The 19,067-nt window shown below is 36.2% G+C and overlaps 1 protein-coding gene across 17 annotated transcripts in view; it reads right to left on the bottom strand.

The window, feature by feature from the left end:
- Positions 1-254: 254 nt before the first annotated feature.
- Positions 255-19,067, bottom strand: part of LOC117420806 (potassium voltage-gated channel subfamily KQT member 2-like) — a 44,723-nt gene continuing 25,910 nt past the window's right edge. For 2 of the 17 annotated variants that reach the window (XM_058991085.1, XM_058991086.1), the window contains 8 exons: positions 16,220-16,273; positions 12,157-12,380; positions 11,529-11,576; positions 7,353-7,458; positions 6,595-6,726; positions 5,397-5,492; positions 2,478-2,601; positions 255-2,122 (listed from right to left, as the gene is read on the bottom strand). In XM_058991085.1, coding sequence (XP_058847068.1) covers positions 1,415-2,122; positions 2,478-2,601; positions 5,397-5,492; positions 6,595-6,726; positions 7,353-7,458; positions 11,529-11,576; positions 12,157-12,380; positions 16,220-16,273 — 1,492 coding nt within the window. In that variant the 3' untranslated portion in view covers positions 255-1,414. Of the gene's footprint in view, positions 2,123-2,477; positions 2,602-5,396; positions 5,493-6,594; positions 6,727-7,352; positions 7,459-8,755; positions 8,774-11,528; positions 11,577-12,156; positions 12,381-16,219; positions 16,274-19,067 lie in introns of all 17 variants that reach the window. The other 15 variants (XM_058991089.1, XM_058991091.1, XM_058991090.1 and 12 more) reach the window with 10 other exon arrangements.

The following is a 19,067-nucleotide window of genomic DNA, read 5'->3' as shown; positions in this document are numbered from 1 at the left end:
ATATGAAACAGTGTTATAGAAAAACAAATAATAAAGAAATGCAGTCTGATATTACATTAGAGTATCTTAGAATAGGATTAGTAGGTACAAATGCAGACTATTTTTTCTCAAAGCATGCTTTTACAGGCAAAAATTGATTAGGACTTTTTTAGGGCATCTTGGTTCCTGGTAAATTGAAAATACATTACCATTCTCAGACAAGCTTCTAAAACCTAGCTGCCAATACTTTTTTTTTTATTTTCCTTAGGAAAATGCTTCAGAAAAACACTCAATCAGTGTTGCCCTTACAACAGTATTTTGAAATAATAAATTCTTACTTCTTAAGTTCTGAAAAAAAAGCTTTCACAGAAGGAGTTAAAACTGTTTCTCTTTTATGTAAAGCAAGACCAGTTGTTTGTTTTTTTTAATAGTGCCTATATACAGTCTTGAATCATCATTTTTTTAAGATACATCTTTTAAGAGAACATCTTGTGGACTGTTATCACTGAAAATAGCTTTAGCAATCCTGTACTGTACTCCGTTTTATCGTAAATCACATCAGTTAAGAATTCATGATGTCAACTGAGAAAGAGTAAGTCTTCTAGTCCCGTTGGGTGTTGTTTAATGTAAATGGACATTCTTGTTCATTGTTAGATCAATATGCAAATATCAATCCACCTCACAGATGTATGTCCACAATCTTGCCTGACCTAAAAGAAAGGAAGTGTTGTTATGTTTGCTGGTGTGTAGTTTCACAATATTTGCAATCAAGATAAAATAAATCAAGGTGTTAATGATCAGCTAAAAGTAAATGAACAATATCAAGCTGGGATGGGTTTTATTTGAATACATTTAGCATTCGTATGAGTAATTACTGTACGGTTGTACAATAATGTATTCATAACAACATCTGGAAGTTTGGTAAGAGGTGCTAACCTTTGTGGCAAGTATGAAGTTCCAGTAAATGTTCCATTTGTTAGTTTGAGAAATTGCTGTAGCTTATTCCCCCAGATGTTTTCTGAAGATATACATTCTGTAATTATGGGAGCAACTATACCACTGGCCCAGTGCTTATGAAGTCATTTTAATTGCTATGTTGGATGAAAGCAAACAAATACAATGTATGCAAGAAACAAGGATTAAAGAATTGTGTTATTCTAAATGATTGCGCCTTCTGCCTCGGTTAACCCAAACCCTTTTTTTAAGTTTATAAAAATTACAGACGTTGGAAACTCCCTGGGTGCCCTGGGTCCACAGCAGTCTTGTCAAAATCTAAGTAAGACGACAGTTCATTTAATGAGCAGATGGGATTTCTCTTTTCCATAACTTCTCAATGTAAAGGTTTTGGGGCCACTGGGCAATTTCATCATTCTTATGGCTTCATAAGCTTTTGCTAAATCATATCCAGAACATGTGCTGATGTCCCTGGGAAGTTTTATTTCGACCCGGACCACCCCACGTCTCCAGTTGCAGACCTTGGAGATGGACCAGAAGGGCTGCATATATCTGAGTCTGTGTCAGACTCCCCTTCTGCAATGTAGGGTCTGATAGCAGCGCAGGGGGCCACCGCTCCGTAGTAGCTGTTGTTGAGGTAATCCATATTCTCCTTGGACTGGGAGATGCTGAAGCCACTGAAGGAGCGTTCCAGCTCCTCGTGATCCACAGACGGGATAGAGATGGAAGTGTCACTGTCCCTCAGGGCACTGTCGTGATGTTTCCCTACAGCTTCGTATTCTGCACCTCCCCGGTTGCTTCCATTGTGGCTCCCTGAAGAGCGGTCATGAGAGGGCGGTGGTGGGATTCTAACTAAGGAGGACGGGTCCCCGTCAGGCGAGTTCCCTTGACTGTGGCGTTGATACTCACTGATAGGGTGCTGATGCCACGATGTGGAAGGAGGGCAGGGGCCTGGAGGCTCTGGCGGTGCATCAAAATTCTTCTGCCCTGCCGAACTGTTGGAGCGTATGATTTTGGTGATGCAGCCATTCTTATCCATTTGCTCCCTGCTGTCCACAGGACTGTGATAAGGGGGTGCAGGTTCGGGCTCCTTGGATCCAAAGTAGGCCTCCGTCTCAGACTGAGGGATACCCATCCGCTGCACATAGATGTTCACCAAGAAATCCAGCTTCCTTTCCATTGACATCACCTAAAATGATAATGATTAAACGTACTGTATATAGAAGCGGATGGCATCCTAGAGTCACAGTGTCAATGAAAGTACGGTATAGAGAATCCCTAATGATCTAGGTGTTTGAAATGTGTTTTCAGTAGACATTTGGTGTGGCTTGTATTTGGTACACATTTGCTACTTATGTAGGAGTTCCACTGTCTTGTCTCTTTGTAGATGCATTTTACCAACCACCAAGATAGTCAAATATAATTCCTCAACAAAATTACCCACTATGACCTCTGAAATGTATTTATGAAAAAATACAATTTTGTACAACTTTTAGCAGATATATACATTTTTCACCCTGTTTACAGCAAGAAAACCATCATACCTGTTTTTCAACCTTTCCCAGTTTTCCCATCATGCTAGGGTCCTCGGGATGGTCTCCTTCAGTGGTCACTTTGGTTCGATCCTTGTCTGTTATTGCAGTACCTCTACCAACAATCTGGTCAACTCTAGCAATTGGAAAGAAAGCATCGCCTGATATGAAATCAACGCTCTTTTGAATATAAAATAATTTGGGGGTGTGTGTTTAAAATCTGGTGCATAATATTGTGTTTAATTCTGACACATTTGGTTTTAGTGTTTGAGTGATTACATAATCTATTTAAACAGATAGTTTTTTTAAATATTAAATTTTTAATTCCCACCTGTATTATAAATGTATTTTATAGTAACTCAACAATATCTATAATATAGGCACTTGCTCTAACAATGATCATATATGTGTATCTGAATTGTATACAGCACAATACAGCTGCTGCCCCTATCATGCTCATCACTCACCCTGATGAGATTGTGGTTAACAATGGGGAAATCCTTCATGGCTCATTAACCGGGATCAATATGTACCACGACTTATCAATAACGTATTCATAATACAGCTAGTGACACAAAATCGTGTGACTGTATGATTTGAACTTGTAATATGATTATATTTATATGTATTTCCATCAAGTTTCAGCAATGGTTTATTATTTTGTTCATACAAATTATTGTTATTTTTTTAATTCTAACTAATTATTTTGAAGAGGAAACATGAGCAATGTAAATCACCAGGTCAAGTTCGTTCTTCTTGAGAAACCTAACACACCGCACTGAAGGTTAGAAGGGGAAAATCGGAATATATATATATATATATATATATATATATATATATATATATATATATATATATATATATATATGTATATATATTAACATATCGATTTTATTAATGGCATTTTAGTTTTATGAATAATGGCTTAAGTGGATAAAAAAGTGAATTGTTGGGGGGTAACACAGTGCTTGGATTTCTTTCTGGTGTAATACAATAGCACATCAGTAAAGAAATACAGAATGGACCAGTGTAATTGTACATCGTCAGGAACATCCATTGCTTCTTATGCACTTCTCTGGATGGGAATGTCATGGGAAGAGTACAGTGCATGCATGTGATGAAGTGGTGTGGGAGGCAGACAGACAGACAGACCGACAGACACAGGGAAGGGACTCAGAGTAATAAACCCTGAGACAGACCCAGATTGCTGGTTTGTTCTTTCTTTTGCAACAGCAGCACAGACTTGTGTGGTGACTTAAAAGCTGGGCAAACATTAGCAATTTAACAAGCCTAGCTCCGTGATCTTCAGCCATGCAATCAAAATGAAAGGGTTTTGATTCACTGTGACAAAGGTGTAAAAAAATAACAGAATATGTAACCAGGATTCATTCATACAGCCTCTATTTCACATCTGGGTAAATGTTATATCAAAGTCAGCTGGTCACACTTTAATCTTGTATTTTTCAAATATCTAGGTTTTTGGGGGATTGTTAACAAGGAATTAATCTGTATTACAAACCATTTTAATTACTTTATTTGGAGATATTTGGAGATAGATGTGTAAGATCACTGACAGCTTATATCCAACTTGCATGTCTATAATATATGACCATCAGAACCTTATAAAACACAGATAACTCACACTGTAATTAACTAACCATTCAAACCAATTGTTAGTTATAATGTATGTCAATATTACAATGGACTACAATTATTGTCCAAGCAAGGCTGAAGATATAGTCCCCAACAATTCCTATTGTTCAATATCTAAAGACCTCCCACAACATATATATATATATATATATATATATATATATATATATATATATATATATATATATATATATATATATATATATATATAATGTAGAAATAACACATATAGTATAACTTTGCTGCTGGAATATGCCTCTCTGTAATCCAAGAACCCAAAGTTCAAGTTGTGCTATGCATTATTCAAAGTTTAAGTCACTTGCACTGTGGGGATTTTGAATGCTATGTTTGCCCAGCTGTACTACACAGTAGCTCTACTTCTTAATATGTGTTGATATGTAAAAAAAAAAAAAAATGAAATGTGACATCTTGCACAGGCCACAGTGCAATATTTGACATGCTTCATTTTGCTTCATGCTTACATGCACCATTTATCAGAATCCCATTTTAGCAGCAGGATTTGCCTTTCATTTATTCCTTAGTTACATATTGTTTTGTTTTTTGCAACAAATCAAAGTTTTCAGTGCATTGCAGGCATTCCAGCTAAACCCCTTTTGGACCACACCTCTGGGTACTTACATTTGAGCCTTTGTAACAGTGGACTTAGACAATATGTATGTGTCACTGTGGTATTTTTTTGGTGGGTCATTTTAGAAAACTACAGTTGTGGCTTGGGTTTCAAAACATAAAGTAAAGCCCTAGTATGCTATGAAAAACATCATTTAAGAACATTCTGTAATTTATGTGTCACTCTAAAGTGAAAGTGAACACATTTATTTGATCTAGTTACTTGTGCGTCCCAATATCTGAAACTAAATAATAGCAACCTAATTTGAATCTAACATGATCCAGGACAATATTGTGCCTGTCTTTGCAGGAACATGTTTTATGAAGTACATCAATTCAATTATTACAACATTGTAATGTCATATTTATCATAAAAAGTGCAAACCAATAGGTCTTAGTTCTACTGCAGTGTCACTGCTATCCTTGAACAGTTTCAGGTCTAGGCACTGTAGATTCAGTTCAGTTTAATTACACTTATAAAGACACAAAAGCCACTACTGTATCCTTTAAAGTAAACCATCAAACATCCTACAGAGCCGGATATGGTATATGGAAACCACCATGTGGCCAGAATTAAAAAAAAGGGGTTTTGCTGTAAATCATAAAAGAAAAAGGTTTGATAAACAAAGATGCAGTCTGGTGAATCCTAACCTAGGAGAGTATTGGGGTGATTCTTTGAGTCCTTTGGTTGCATACTTCTTATGCCGGGGAGTTGAAGGGGGTGCGGAACCCACAATAATATCTATCCTGGCAAAGCAAATAGAAAAGACACCAGCAAAATGCATAATGAAGCAACGTGTGGAGGTGGTAGGACATACATAAAAAAAATAAAAAAAACTCAAGGACAAATAAGCTCAAATATATTCCATAAGCCACTTGAAATGTTTGAATTTGGGTGGATTGATTCAATATCCATTTTTGGTTTAGTTCTTTCTTAAGGAAATATGGGACACACCGGGATATTGGGATAGCAATGGCTGTTAAAATCCCTGTGGCGGCCAAAGCTGGAATATATTTGCAAATATGTAGTACAATTCTGTTAACTCATAGTGGATATTGAACAACATATATTGTACTTATTCGCTGAAAAGTTTTGGCAAAAGCACTGAGGGTGAAAAGAACTGCTGAATTGAATGCTCAAGAGAAGGCAAGTGATCCATTAATTTTAAGTAATAAGCAACAAGCACACAATGTAAGTGGGTCTTTAGCTGCCATCTGAAGGATGGACTGATTCGCCACACCTTCTGCATTCACAGCCCTCTTGTTGTTTATTGGTCCCACAGTCAAGAAAAATAAACAACTAAAAGGAGATTAGCGCCTCTAGTTATAAAGCATGCTTGTACTAGATGTCACACAAAATGTTTTTTTTTTTTTAACAAAACAAAATTGTCAGGGCAGATAACAGTTATTTAAAAACTATGGGAGGGAGTTTACCTAAGGGCTGTAAAAAGTATTTTTGACCAAAGATTCAAAGCTGCTTAAGAAACTGGTTGCATACTTTTTGGCAATTATGTTACAGTAATTGTAACAGAGCTGCTTAATTCCTTTTAACATAAAGGGATCAAAGTTGGGTAATAAAAATGTTGTTGTTCTCTTAAACCTTTCAGCTCGAATGGTCGAAATGGAAGTTGCAAACACAGACACAGAAATACTTTTTGAAAACACACACGTGTAGACACAATGGCAAATTAATTTGTAGTGTTGAGCACAAACAACAGACAGTGTAGCAGTGTGACATGCAAATTGTTGTGTTAGTCCCATTGACAGACTGCTGTGCCTAGTGACAGTGCAGTAACTAAGAAGGGGGTTGTCCATAAAGGAGGGCAGGGGTGGTGCTTAAGGGTCTTGCCTGGACTGGAGGTTTTTAATCCGTGCCAGCATGTCCAAATGGCCAGCTGAATACTGCTCAATTACATCCATCACATCATAAGGCCTCAGGCTCTCCTTGAATTTTCGCTTTGAAACCATAAATCTCATAATGCTGAGGGGAAGAAATGCCCAGATGTGAGACGCTTACACAGTCAAGAAAAAGCACATTAGTTTCATTATCTCACACTGTATGGTATCATTTTATATTACAGGCCATATAACATGGTAATAACCGCTCTTAGATGGAAACTAGTGTAATAAGTGTATATTGAAATGACCTGTGCCGTGGTGTTACCATGCAATTACATCTGGTAAAAAGGCCATGTCCATTAAATTGCACAAGTAAAGAGCCATTAGTAATTACCCAGTTATGAAAATATAATTAATATTCATGGCCTGTAAAGTGCTACCAAGTATTTTATATTAGCTGACATCTTACCATTGCCTTCTAAGAACTATGTTCTAGCCATTCAAAATAAAGAAAAAAGTCATACTGTCCATTATGCCATTCCGCAACTAATACAAAAAATAGCCTGATATGCAAAACTTCAACGTATTGTATTAACGTTTTCTGATTCCCCACTAAACTTTAAGGAATGGGATGGCACTGCACAGCAGATGTGTTCCTTTATTATCCCACTTTGCATGATTAAACCCTTATAATAGAATGAGGACCTGAACAAGATTAACATCTGGCCATGCCTCTAATTAAAACATGTTGTTTTTTTTATCACTTACCACACAGCCCTGATTGTAACTTTCAATCCCGGAGTTAAATCCTGTGTCACAAACTCGCAGTGGCAGCCTTTGTCATCTCCTATGTCTTCCCCTGGCAGGCTTGCTTCTAGACAACACAAGCACATCATACGTTAAAATGTTACTAAGTGTGGAGGCACTGAACAACTTGCCTTTCACCCATTAACCTCCTACCATTCTGCAGATAATTCATATCCAGAACCAAGCAACAGCAATTACATGTCATCAGTCTGCAAAGCCTGCAGATCAATAGCACTCCTTTCTTTTTCTTTTACAGATTAATGACAGTGCATCACTTACATTGGTATTCAAAGGACTGGCAGTATCGGAAACAGACGGTTCCTGATGCAGGGGAATAAACAGCGGGTATCGGTGTTAACTGTACACAGTGGACTAAAAACTATGGACACAAATTCCCCATGAATTCAACAGGTATGAACTCTATGGATTATATCAAGAGTTGGTTGTCAAAATCCAAGAGCAGTACCAGCTTTAGAGACAGCATTTGTATTTATGTACTCAACGTATTATTCATAAAGAAAAATAAAATATATATTTTTACAATACATTCTATTACTGGTGCTTGATCAGTCTTGCAGAATGACAACCGTTGAATGTAAAAATGGGGGTTAATGACGTGTCCACATTTTTGAAGCCGCGGTGTAGGTGTATATCAAGGATTTCCACGATAGCAGTCGTATCGCATGGGAAGACGTGCTTAAAATGCAAATTCAAAAGGTCCATCGAAATTCTATTGAGTTGTTATAAGGTAATATGGCCAAACAGCTTCCTTCATGCAGGTTAAATGCAGGAAAACCAGCCAAGGTAACAAGCTGGCCCCTATTTATCAAAGCTTTTTAAACCAGTGTGCAGTTGACAAAGTGTGATACGAATAAAGTTCACTTGTGTTACAAAACTAGTAAGAAACAGAGGTAACGATGTAATTTAAAGCTGCATAATTAACAATGTAATTACATATGAGTTTAAACATGATTTTCAAAAACCTCACATGTATATCGAAATCAGGTGAAGTAAACAGTAGGCGTCTTTACTTGATCTTGTTAACTTCATACCAATGCAGCTGTTTTTACTAAGTAGTTGCTATGTAATTATATTGTTATTAATGACATTTTAAATAAAGCATTATGGAAATGTTTTCTCGCTAGTGGTGTAAGTTTTGCATAATAATGATAAAAAGATGTGCAGACTATAGTAAAAAGCTTTGACCAAAAAGAGCCACTGTTCCTATCGGCACGGATTCATTCAGTAATGTGGAATGGTGCACTTCTTGCCGTGTGCTAATGAAATGTCACTTGATCTGCATGCATGGCTTGCGGTTTTTCTGATGTCAACCCCTAGAGCATTATTGTGTGATGGTGGCTTACTGATCAGCCCTTCAATTGCTGCAAAAAAGAGGTGAAAAAAGAGAAATCAAATACAAGCTGTTAAAAGGATTTCTAACATCATGTAAATGTTTCTTACCCAATTGACATCTGTCTATCAAAAACATCTAATCATGAATCCTGAGATAAAACTATAGTCGAGTTGACAAACGTTTTAGCGAGTGGCTTCACCAGTATACATACTGGAGTAAAAACGTTTGAACGTGACTTCGTTTAATTTAGTTTTACCTCTTATTTCCTCGTATGTTGGAAGCTGTAATGACTTACCACAAGAAAAAAAAACTATTTTCAATTGAAATTAATGAATCAATTCAAACAGAAAGATGTTTAATAAACAAAACCTTGTAATTTACTGTCCGAATGCACAGTACACCTGTGTAACTGGACTTACCTGTTAACGACAGAGATTTGTAAATCATATCTCTTATCCAGGGGAACAAATACAGTATTTGAATTGGACGTAGCATTCATAACACCTCATAAAGGCTATATAACACTGTATAACTATATGCTTAATTCTTGCAAATCACTAAGAAAATGGACATGCATAGACATATTCATAACATTTTATTATCTAATAGATCTCAATATTGTCAAAATTGCCAACAAGTCACAGACATGCACATTTTGTTGACAATACGTCTTAAGAATACATATTATTACTTATAATATGCATAGTTATACAGTAAACTTCATAGTCTTTATGAAGGTGTTATAAATCCTACACGTCCAATTCAAATGGACTACAGTGTTGTCTGGAGCATTCTGCTTTAGAAATACTCAGCTAATCAAAAAATGTTCCTTCTCAAACAGTAACTGAGAGCGGTGACCATACCATACTCAGCAAATGTGTGCAAATTATATATATTTTTAAATGTTATTATTAAGTTAATATGCAAGGACCATGCTTCTTCTTGGGTCTTGGGTCACAGAATATTTTAAGAGTAATGTAAACACAATTTGAATACGTAAATCTATATTGGACGGTTTCATTGCAGGTATTTTCAGAAGCTACAGTGTTATATTTATTACAGTTTGTTCTTCTTCATTGCATGACGCACACGTCATATTGTTCATATTCCAAATAACATTCATTCAAGATTATTTTCCTTTTTGTATTGAAACTGGATTTCAATACAATTCTTTCATGCATGCTAGGGATAAGAAAAATGCAAATTATCTTGAATGAATGTTTCAAGAGAAACAGGGTTCCAAAAAATCTAGCGTTACACATCCTTATGTGTTGCTACAACTGTTTAAATAATGTACCTGCAATTTGTCTTTGTATTGTTAACATCCTGACAACTTTTTACACTTATAACTCTAAACTCTGTTTCCAAGCTCTTTTTAAAATGGCCGCTCTAGTGCACTGGAGTTTGAGATCTGTCCTCTAAATCACTGCAGGAAGAGCGATTAAAAAAACATAACAAGTGCTCTGGCTTTTCTGTTCCGTACCACATCATGGATTGTTATTGCTGTGTTACCTGTTTGACAATGTGGGCCATAATCCTTACACTATCAGTGCACTAGAGCGGCCACTTTGAAAAGAGCTTTGAAAAAGACTTTAAAGTTATAAGTGTAAAAAGTTATTGGGTGTTAACAATGAAAAAAAAAACACAGGTATATTATTTAAACAGTTGTAGCAACAGTTGTATTTTTCAGACCCCTGCTACTTAGTCTTTAATGAATGTTTATTACCTAGAGCATTATTTTACTGATGCAAAATAATACATTTACCTTGAGAAATAATTAGTAAACTTTAGTTTACTGACAAAAAAAAGCAAAAAAAAAAACACTTGAATCAAAACTTATTTTGCTTAAAAATGCTTCCCACAAAATAATCCATTTTGATTCCGAAAGAAATGCCAGAAATGACAAAGAATTTGCAAAGACTGCATAAAGAATGCATTATGAATGCAAAACAGGATTCATATTTGGTGCCTTGAAAACTCTTCCTGTTCCTTGGAAAATCAACCACTGCTCCTAGCACCTTAAAGAGTATTATAGCTTCAGATATTATCAGCATATTTATTTCAACATGTATTTATTTCCATTTCCCTTCCTCTTCTGTGATGTTTCTGATCATTTTGGGTTTGATTGATTTGTATTCTCTTTTGCCTAATCTCAGTGCTATGAAAACTAATGAGAAACAGCTATGCTGGAGCTACATAACCTTGAATAATGATGAAAAGGGACAGGGAAAGGCAACTAATACATAAATAAATAAACGGCATTTACAGATAATTACTCTTTATATAATTAGTCTCTGCAAGAGATAATGTAAAATACAGTGCAGCACTGTGCATGCGCAATGTACACTATGTGGGCCATTCCATGCAAACGTAACCTTTGTTCATCAGGATCAGACAACTCATGATTGAACTTCTTGCTGATGCCTTATCAGTGTAGCAAAAGGGCAGTTTTCACGGAATGTCCATACAAAGTGTGCTCTACAAAGTCAAGGGAAAGCTTGCACAGTCGATTAACTCATTAACCTCCTGGCTTGTTCCACTGATTAGTTACAGAAGCATTGGTTAGAGAGGATTTAAAGTTAGCAAAACAGGTGATTAATCCTGATGCCTCAACAGAGATTAAACAATTCTATAGGTAAAGGGGTTTCGTGACAGTGGTTTTAATGGGTATTGGAGATGCAGCAGGGGCATACGCTGGAGGAATCAGAAATAGACGATTCCTGAAGTAGCCGGTTAAAGACAGCAGAGTGGCTGTGTAGTCACTGCTCAGTGCCAGGCCTGACCTTGAAAGTTCTTCAATCTGAATTCTTCATCCTGCAGCTCAATCAGCTCTAAAGCATGGAACCAAATGAAGCAATAAAAAAAAATTAGCCTGATAAGGAGAATGTGTTTAATAAAAGGGTAGGTCAAGCCTGACAGTACAAGTCTTCTTTATCTTAAAGAATGGACAAGTTTGGTCAGGTGAATCTGCACCGTTGTAAAAGCCGTTTTAGTGGTGGATTCTACTCTGCCAATAAGAATACAATATGATTTATTATTCTTAAGATATATAGGTATTATTTTGGAAGAAGTGATATGCTTTATTGCAAGGGTGGTAGTATTATTTACATCCACTAAGGACAGAGTTAGGGTTCAAGGTAATGGTTACACTCTGGTGTACCAGCTGAACTTAGAGAGAGCCCTTTTGAGGTCACAGGGTGCTTTAAAGGTAAAAAAGTCACCACAGTGCAAATACATAAGTTTAACTAATTGCGATATTACCTGTACCAAGTTAGACTTTAACATTACAGAACAAAATATATCACCAGTGTAAACTGGCAACAGAGCAGAAGGCATTTTTCTGACCACAACCCTTAACCTGTAGTGTTTTCTAGCTGCATTTTCAGTCGTTTCAGTAGGACACGCTCTCACCTTCTGAGTTCTGTCGAGACGTGGCCCCCTTTATCCTAAAGGCTTGTCTTGCGCGGTTGCGGTCTCCGAAGCTCCAGCTCTTGGGCACCTTGCTGGGACTGTCCTCAATGCTGTTGTCTGCGCTGGGGGACCTGCGGAGGCCCTGGCCCTGAGGTGAGCCCTTTCCTTTGGCCCCCGAGCTCCGGGGACTGGAGAATACACGCTCCTTTAAGCTGACCTTGTGACTGCAGAAAACATTCAAGAGGCACTTCACAAAACACTCAGGCACAAGTACCGATACTACTTCAGCAAAAAAAAGCTGAGAAGAGATAGCTATGGTTTGCACTTGCTGTTTAAGGAACTATAATGAGATTCTGATACTATAGCCTAGTTTATACAATTAAAGAATGAGTATTGTTCCGAAGCTATTTGACTTATTTTGTTAATACTTATTTGTACTACATTTTCCAAGTGAAAGTCATATTTAATTACATGCTTGTAAAGAATATTTAAAAAAACTGAAATTGACCATTACAATATAAACAGAGCACAGGTATCCTTACTAGATGTAAGGGCAGTAAGTGAATATCTTCAAATTTTTTCTTCTTAGTAATTATTTAAAGTGGTGTGTTTCTAATTTTGAATATACCGTAATAGCAATACCCTAATTAAAAACTAATAAAAAATAATAATAAAAAAATGGTTTATTAACTAAGAAAACACTTACAATTATGTAGTAATATGAATTACAGACGAATTACATTTAGTTACGTGGTAATCAATGTGTTATCAGCATCATTTAAACAGGGCTGTTTTTATACTTTTATACAAGGGATTCAAAAACTTCATACTACAATAAACACCACAATATAGTTGGAGAAATGTATTTTAAATAAAGTATTTAAAAATTGCAGTATGAAAACCACATCAACACCACTCTCTTTATGTGGTTAAAAAACAGCATTCTGGTTTAGTACTAAAGTTTGTCTCTGTTTGCATTATATTTCTGAACTTGGATTATGTTTTTTTCTGTGTAAAACTAATCATTTTGATATCACTGCCCACCCAAGGCAGAAAGCCATTCCTCTGTCATCTGCACATTTCTATTTGATCTGACTTAATCTTCAATACTGTGTAAGTGCTGTGCCATTCCTTTAGCCCCTCTCTTTGTACACATATGACACATACAGTCCGAGCATCAGAAAACAAAACAACATACAGTACATCACACACAAGCATGCAAATGCACACAACACCTACAACACCTACAGTTAAAAACAATGCACCATTGCCAATCATAGATCATCTTCTCATTGCACGAATCATGCACATATACTGTACAGTATCATCAACGCAGGACTCATGTTAGCCACAGGGCATTTGTTACAGTATGTTACTCTTGTGCTATAATGCAGATATTACATTGATTTCGTTGGGTTTCTGGAGTGCTAATTAAACATTTACAAGAAAACAATACCTTTCAAAAGTGTTCTGGCAAAAGTGCAAGGACTGTACAGGTTTAGTTAGACAGCCAGTAGTAATTGCTGCTTGAACGAGTGTGATTACATTTGCCTGTCTTTATCTTTTGGACAACATAGACTGCCTAAGTACCCCCTAAAACATTTCTATAACTGAAAACATAGATCCACTTCAAAATCCAGGTACATAGCATTTACTACAATTTACTAACTTGGCACACGACTCAGGGATTTATAAAGTTATTCAGCAGTTTATAAAGTGATTTTTCTGATCATATAATGGGACTGTAAGGACAGGTATTAAATAATGTATTAACATTATAAGTGCAATATTGCTTTAGTTCTGTTAATGTGCCTGTGTTTTGAAGTGGATTCGAATACCTAAGTTTCCACAACTGAGCACATGAGCAGTTCATGCCAGAAATGAAAAAATCTTGTTGCACCTTAAATGACCCATACTGTAGTTTAACAAGGGGAGATGGAACAAAAGTGCACATTAATTAAGACCTATGGGTCATTTTTGTGAAGCCTTCTAACTTGTATTTAAAGTTGTTGGTGAATTATAGTGAGGAGAACACCAACACTCTTATGAAATTATATGCGTGGAGCTAGAGAATTTATGGAAAGTATAAATAAAATGGTGACATTAAAAGTTGCATTAATTGCACTGAAAATACAACACATATAAATGTAACATTGCAATGCAATTAATGCCACTTACACAACCAAAGGCTAACTTAGTCATTTAAAAACATTCATTGAATGCAGTTGTCATTTGTTACAGTTTATTTCAAATTCCAATAAGAATTTGGGTCATTCATAATCCATACATTGTTCGTGAAGGAAGTGCTTGGGAACTATTTCCCAGCAGCCTTTGTAAGCAGCAGGAAATTGCTGGGTCTCCTTAGTCACCTGGTTCATAGTACATGACTCTCCCATGATTCCAGTAAACAGGAAATGAGACACAAGCTGTTTTTTAAAGAATAAACATTAGAGAGCACAGTGAATATTGTTACATTCATCGTATTGTTATTTCATCATCGGGGTACTACCTTTATATCTGAAGACACTACTGGAACCTTTATTAACAGTAAAAGAGCAGGTGCAGTGTACCCAGCTAGTGTTAACTGGTCACCAGCAGATACCAATTAAAAGGTAGCAACTGGAAAGCAGAGCAGAGCTACTGAGGGAGGAAGCAAAGACTGAACGCAAGAATACATGGCAGCAATGTAAAGAAAATGAAAGACAAGCATACATATTTTCTGTATTATTATTATTATTATTATTATTATTATTATTATTATTATTATTGTAGGTATAGTTGTAGGTATAATTAATCTATTTTTCACAAATGAAATGTCATGAAATTGATTCACTAAATTGTTGTTTTATGTACTGTACTAGTTGTATCGGATATATTTCATTTTGAATAAAGATAGTGTAAGTGTGCTGCCACTTCTGTTCAGAATATATCATTTCATCATTATTTTTTTTGTTTGTAGCCACTGCGATACTTCTAATAGTGAGCGGGTTCTGAGGGCAGTATTCAGGTGGGGTATATATATATATATGTATATATATATATACAGTATGTACAGTTGTAGATGGTGGGAAATTGCTTTGTAATTCCTTATATAATTCTGGTTCCCAGAATCTAACCCACAAAAGATTTATGTAACTGCTTCATTTGAACCCTGTAACATACCAGACGCTTGGCTAAGCTCATTGAATAACCCAAAACAGGTGTTTCCATTTGGTCACAATATCAGTTCAAATTCTGCATTAAAACAAAAGCGGGGTAGTTCCTAAGAACTGATTAGCTCAACCAGGGGTGACAAGCAAAATGTGTTTCCAACATGCATCAGATCAAGCCAGTTATTCCCTTGCTGTATTAGCATGGCATTTGTGTTCCAATGTGGCAGCATTCATGGCATGCAAGTGCAAAGGGTTAGTAGGTCAACTAAGGCTGACCGGGTTCATGTTGCTGGTTTCCTAGCTTACGTTTCTGTCAACTTTAGGCTCTTATACAACGGCAGAAAACTAGAATGCAGGGAGTTTTTTTTTTTTTTTTTGGCATCATTGCATGTTATCAACAAAAAGGGGGCATAACTCTTCAGCCTACTTTAAATGATGACATCATTAAACTAGATTAAAACAATAAATGCAATCCTGGAACCAGCAGCTTTCCTACAGAAAGAAAGTCACTTCTGAAGAATAACTGTGCTGGTTTTTATTGTTTAATATTTAGCTAATTAGCAGAGGTGTTGGATAAAAAAAGGCGCTTGCAGGGAATAATCCATTTTAAGCATCCAATGTGTTTATTATAATTATTTAATACTCAGTAACCCCTTAAAGTTTCATATCAATTTTACAGATTTTCAACTGATAATAAATGATCAGGTGTACTAGGTCCACAAGCGTACAATTGAAAATGTGAGATGATTTAAGAGTCAGCTGCTTTGCACCTGGTTTGGATCGACACCTCTACTAGGTAGGTAAATTATTAAATGCATGGGGTTGGAGGGGGGGGGGGGGGCAAATCTGGATGCACAGAGGGCTAGCCGTGCAGATGTTAGTATCTGTGTGTGACAAAATTCCCATTATACCTAGGTTTTCCTGGGCAGCACCCACAAAGTGTTTCTTTGCGTGAATTTCCTCTACTGGAAATGAGGGAGAATATACAGTACATTAGTCCTTCAAGCAAACAGTGACAGTAGGTGGTGCTGTGGGGTAACTTGTGATTCCCCATTAGACAGTCTTCACAAAAATGTACTGACCGCTCACATACTTTGAAACTACTGCAACCTTTAATCACTTGGTTGATGTAATGCCAAGATGTTATAATATATGGTCCTATTCACAAAACTTTTCAGGGTTCATGGTTTTCTTGCTCCAGTACTGAGCTGGCGTTTCTCTCTTTGTAATCTGTCTTTACCTTTGCGCTTGCTTTGCGATACTGAACTGACTTCCTCATTCAATTCAAGTCATGTGACAATAACTTCACCACAGCTGGCCCCACCAACTGTCTGGAGGAGCCAATGTGATTTGAAGGTTAGAAACACAAGAATAAAACTCTCTGTACAGACTCCAAGGTTTCACAAATAACCATGTTATTCAATTCACAAAAGCAAGCTTAACAAAGTATTTAAATTAAGAATGCATTATAGTTATGTGAGTAGGGCACACAATTATTCAGCAATACAGTATACTTCAATAATCCACTGTGCCAGCAGCAATGTAACCTTAATGTTACAGGGGTGCTGGTACCTTTATCATTATTTTAACAGTTTATTTTTTAGTTATAAAGTGAGGTTATTGAATTCATGGAAGGTGATCATTCAGAAACAGTTTGGTAAGTAAAAGTTTCAAGCACAAGTGTGATGGCACATAATACTGTATGTTGCTTGTCAATCAATTAGTCTGTGGGCACTCGGAATGGTCATTACCATATAGAATATAACATTTGAATCTTTTGATATAATTTCACCACTTCTTTCTAAAGAGGGTTTGGAAAGACATTTGCAGACACTCAAAGCAATATTGTTTTAAATAAAGCATGTGTTAATTTTTCTGAATTGTGTACAGCTACGTTTTTAAGACCTCAACTTCTACACCCATATCACAAGTCACTTTTAACAGGTACTGTACGTGCTGCAAGGAACTGACAAGTTCATGAATTTGCATCAATTCTTTTTTCTTTTCTCTGTTGGATCTTAGCTTACAGTAGATCAAGGTGATTGATGTAAACTGACTGAAAGCCTTGGAGACTAAAGCCCCACCACAGTGCAGGTACTCGATAGACACAGTCGGGACCAGCACTGTTTCACAGAGACATACACAGAGTACCCTCTAGTGGCTTTTGAAGGGACTGCAGCTTTCTTTCCAACAAGCTGTCAGCTCTTGTCAGACACAGTCCTCACAGTATGAAACTGAATAAGTTTCACCTAAACCAAAGACAGCTTTTTGCAGCCTAATTTCCTGACCTGCTTCTTTTATCAAAGGCTATCCCCTTGTGACTCCCTTTACAGTGCATTCTATAGGCATCTGGGGTTGCAAGAGGATATAACATTGAAAATGATCTAAATTGAATTTAACTCACATATATAACTGAATTCTATAAACAAACTGTACATGGACCAAGCAATATGCTAATTACAAAATAATGACTTCCCTAGAGTGTGAGAAAGTAGGAAACATTATATGCAACATGCAGTTAAATTAATGTAAAAAATGTCAGGCATTATAGGGGAACATTATGAGTGCAGAAAAAAACTACTATAGATTCAATAAAACCTTGCAGAGATACCTTGCACTGTACTGTGTGTGTTTTACATTTCCTCTGGGGGCCTTGTATCTTTGCAATATGTTTGAAAATATTTCTAGCAACTGTCTATACTGTAGTAGCTCACTTAGCATGTATATATTTCATGTATTAATTTGTAATAAATGTATTATGGGTCCCCAATAGTTAAAGAAAAGGAGAATGTTAGAAATTGCTAATATGGTATTAAATACAGGCATATTAACATCAGCTTTACAAAATAAATCCAGTCCATATTTCATACAGGAACATGAACATTTCAGCTTCAGGGATGGAAATGAGGCTCCTATTGTATAGCAGTTTCACCGATTCCAGATTTTACTATGAGCTCGGTTAGCCACAGTATATAGGTGACAATCACAGGTTTGTTTTTATTAAAACCAGGAATAGATCAAACTGCTATGCAGTGGGACTCTTATTTCTATCTCTGAACTTAGACATGTATTGGTTTTGACAACCAATCACACAGATTAATGAGAGGCTATCTCATGCTATGAAAAAAAAAAATCTAATTTAACATTCAGAAATTGCTTGTAAAACAGTACTACAGTAGGCTTTTCACTTGTCCACAAAAATCTTTTTACTGTTCAATTAATAAGCAAAACACAAGTGTCAACCCTAATTAAGTCTTCTAATGGATGTCTTCAAGGCATGATAACCAAGACTTTAAAATCGAATTTCTCACCACTCATTAGCATAAGCAGCATGTCACTGTGATAATGATGTAAATCCTTATAAGAGGTAAGAAAATTGATTTCAAAGCCTTACTTATCACTCATGTGATAGTATTATATCAAGGGTCTCGCAATTATTTAATACGCTTAATGTTATTAGGAGAATGCAATGCTATGTATATTTTTGAAATGCTCAATTTCTGGAAGGCGTCGCAGGCTAAACTATTTGTCCATTGTTTGTCTTTATATGGCATTTTGTAAATCATACAGTATGCTGAATTGAAAACATACATCTGTTGGATTGTCCAAAAAACAAGAAATGTGTTATTAATAATACAAGGTTTTAGCATTACAGTGTTTTCTTAATAATAATAATCATCAACACATGTAATAACAGGTTCATAGACGCTTCATTATGAACCATTAAACTGTGTATAACCCTTCCTATCCCCCTGCTCC

This window comes from Acipenser ruthenus, chromosome 18, assembly GCF_902713425.1.
Source record: "Acipenser ruthenus chromosome 18, fAciRut3.2 maternal haplotype, whole genome shotgun sequence".
NCBI lineage: Eukaryota > Metazoa > Chordata > Actinopteri > Acipenseriformes > Acipenseridae > Acipenser > Acipenser ruthenus.
The sequence above is the reverse complement of the archived record's forward strand: the minus strand, read 5'-3'. Positions and strand labels throughout refer to the sequence as shown.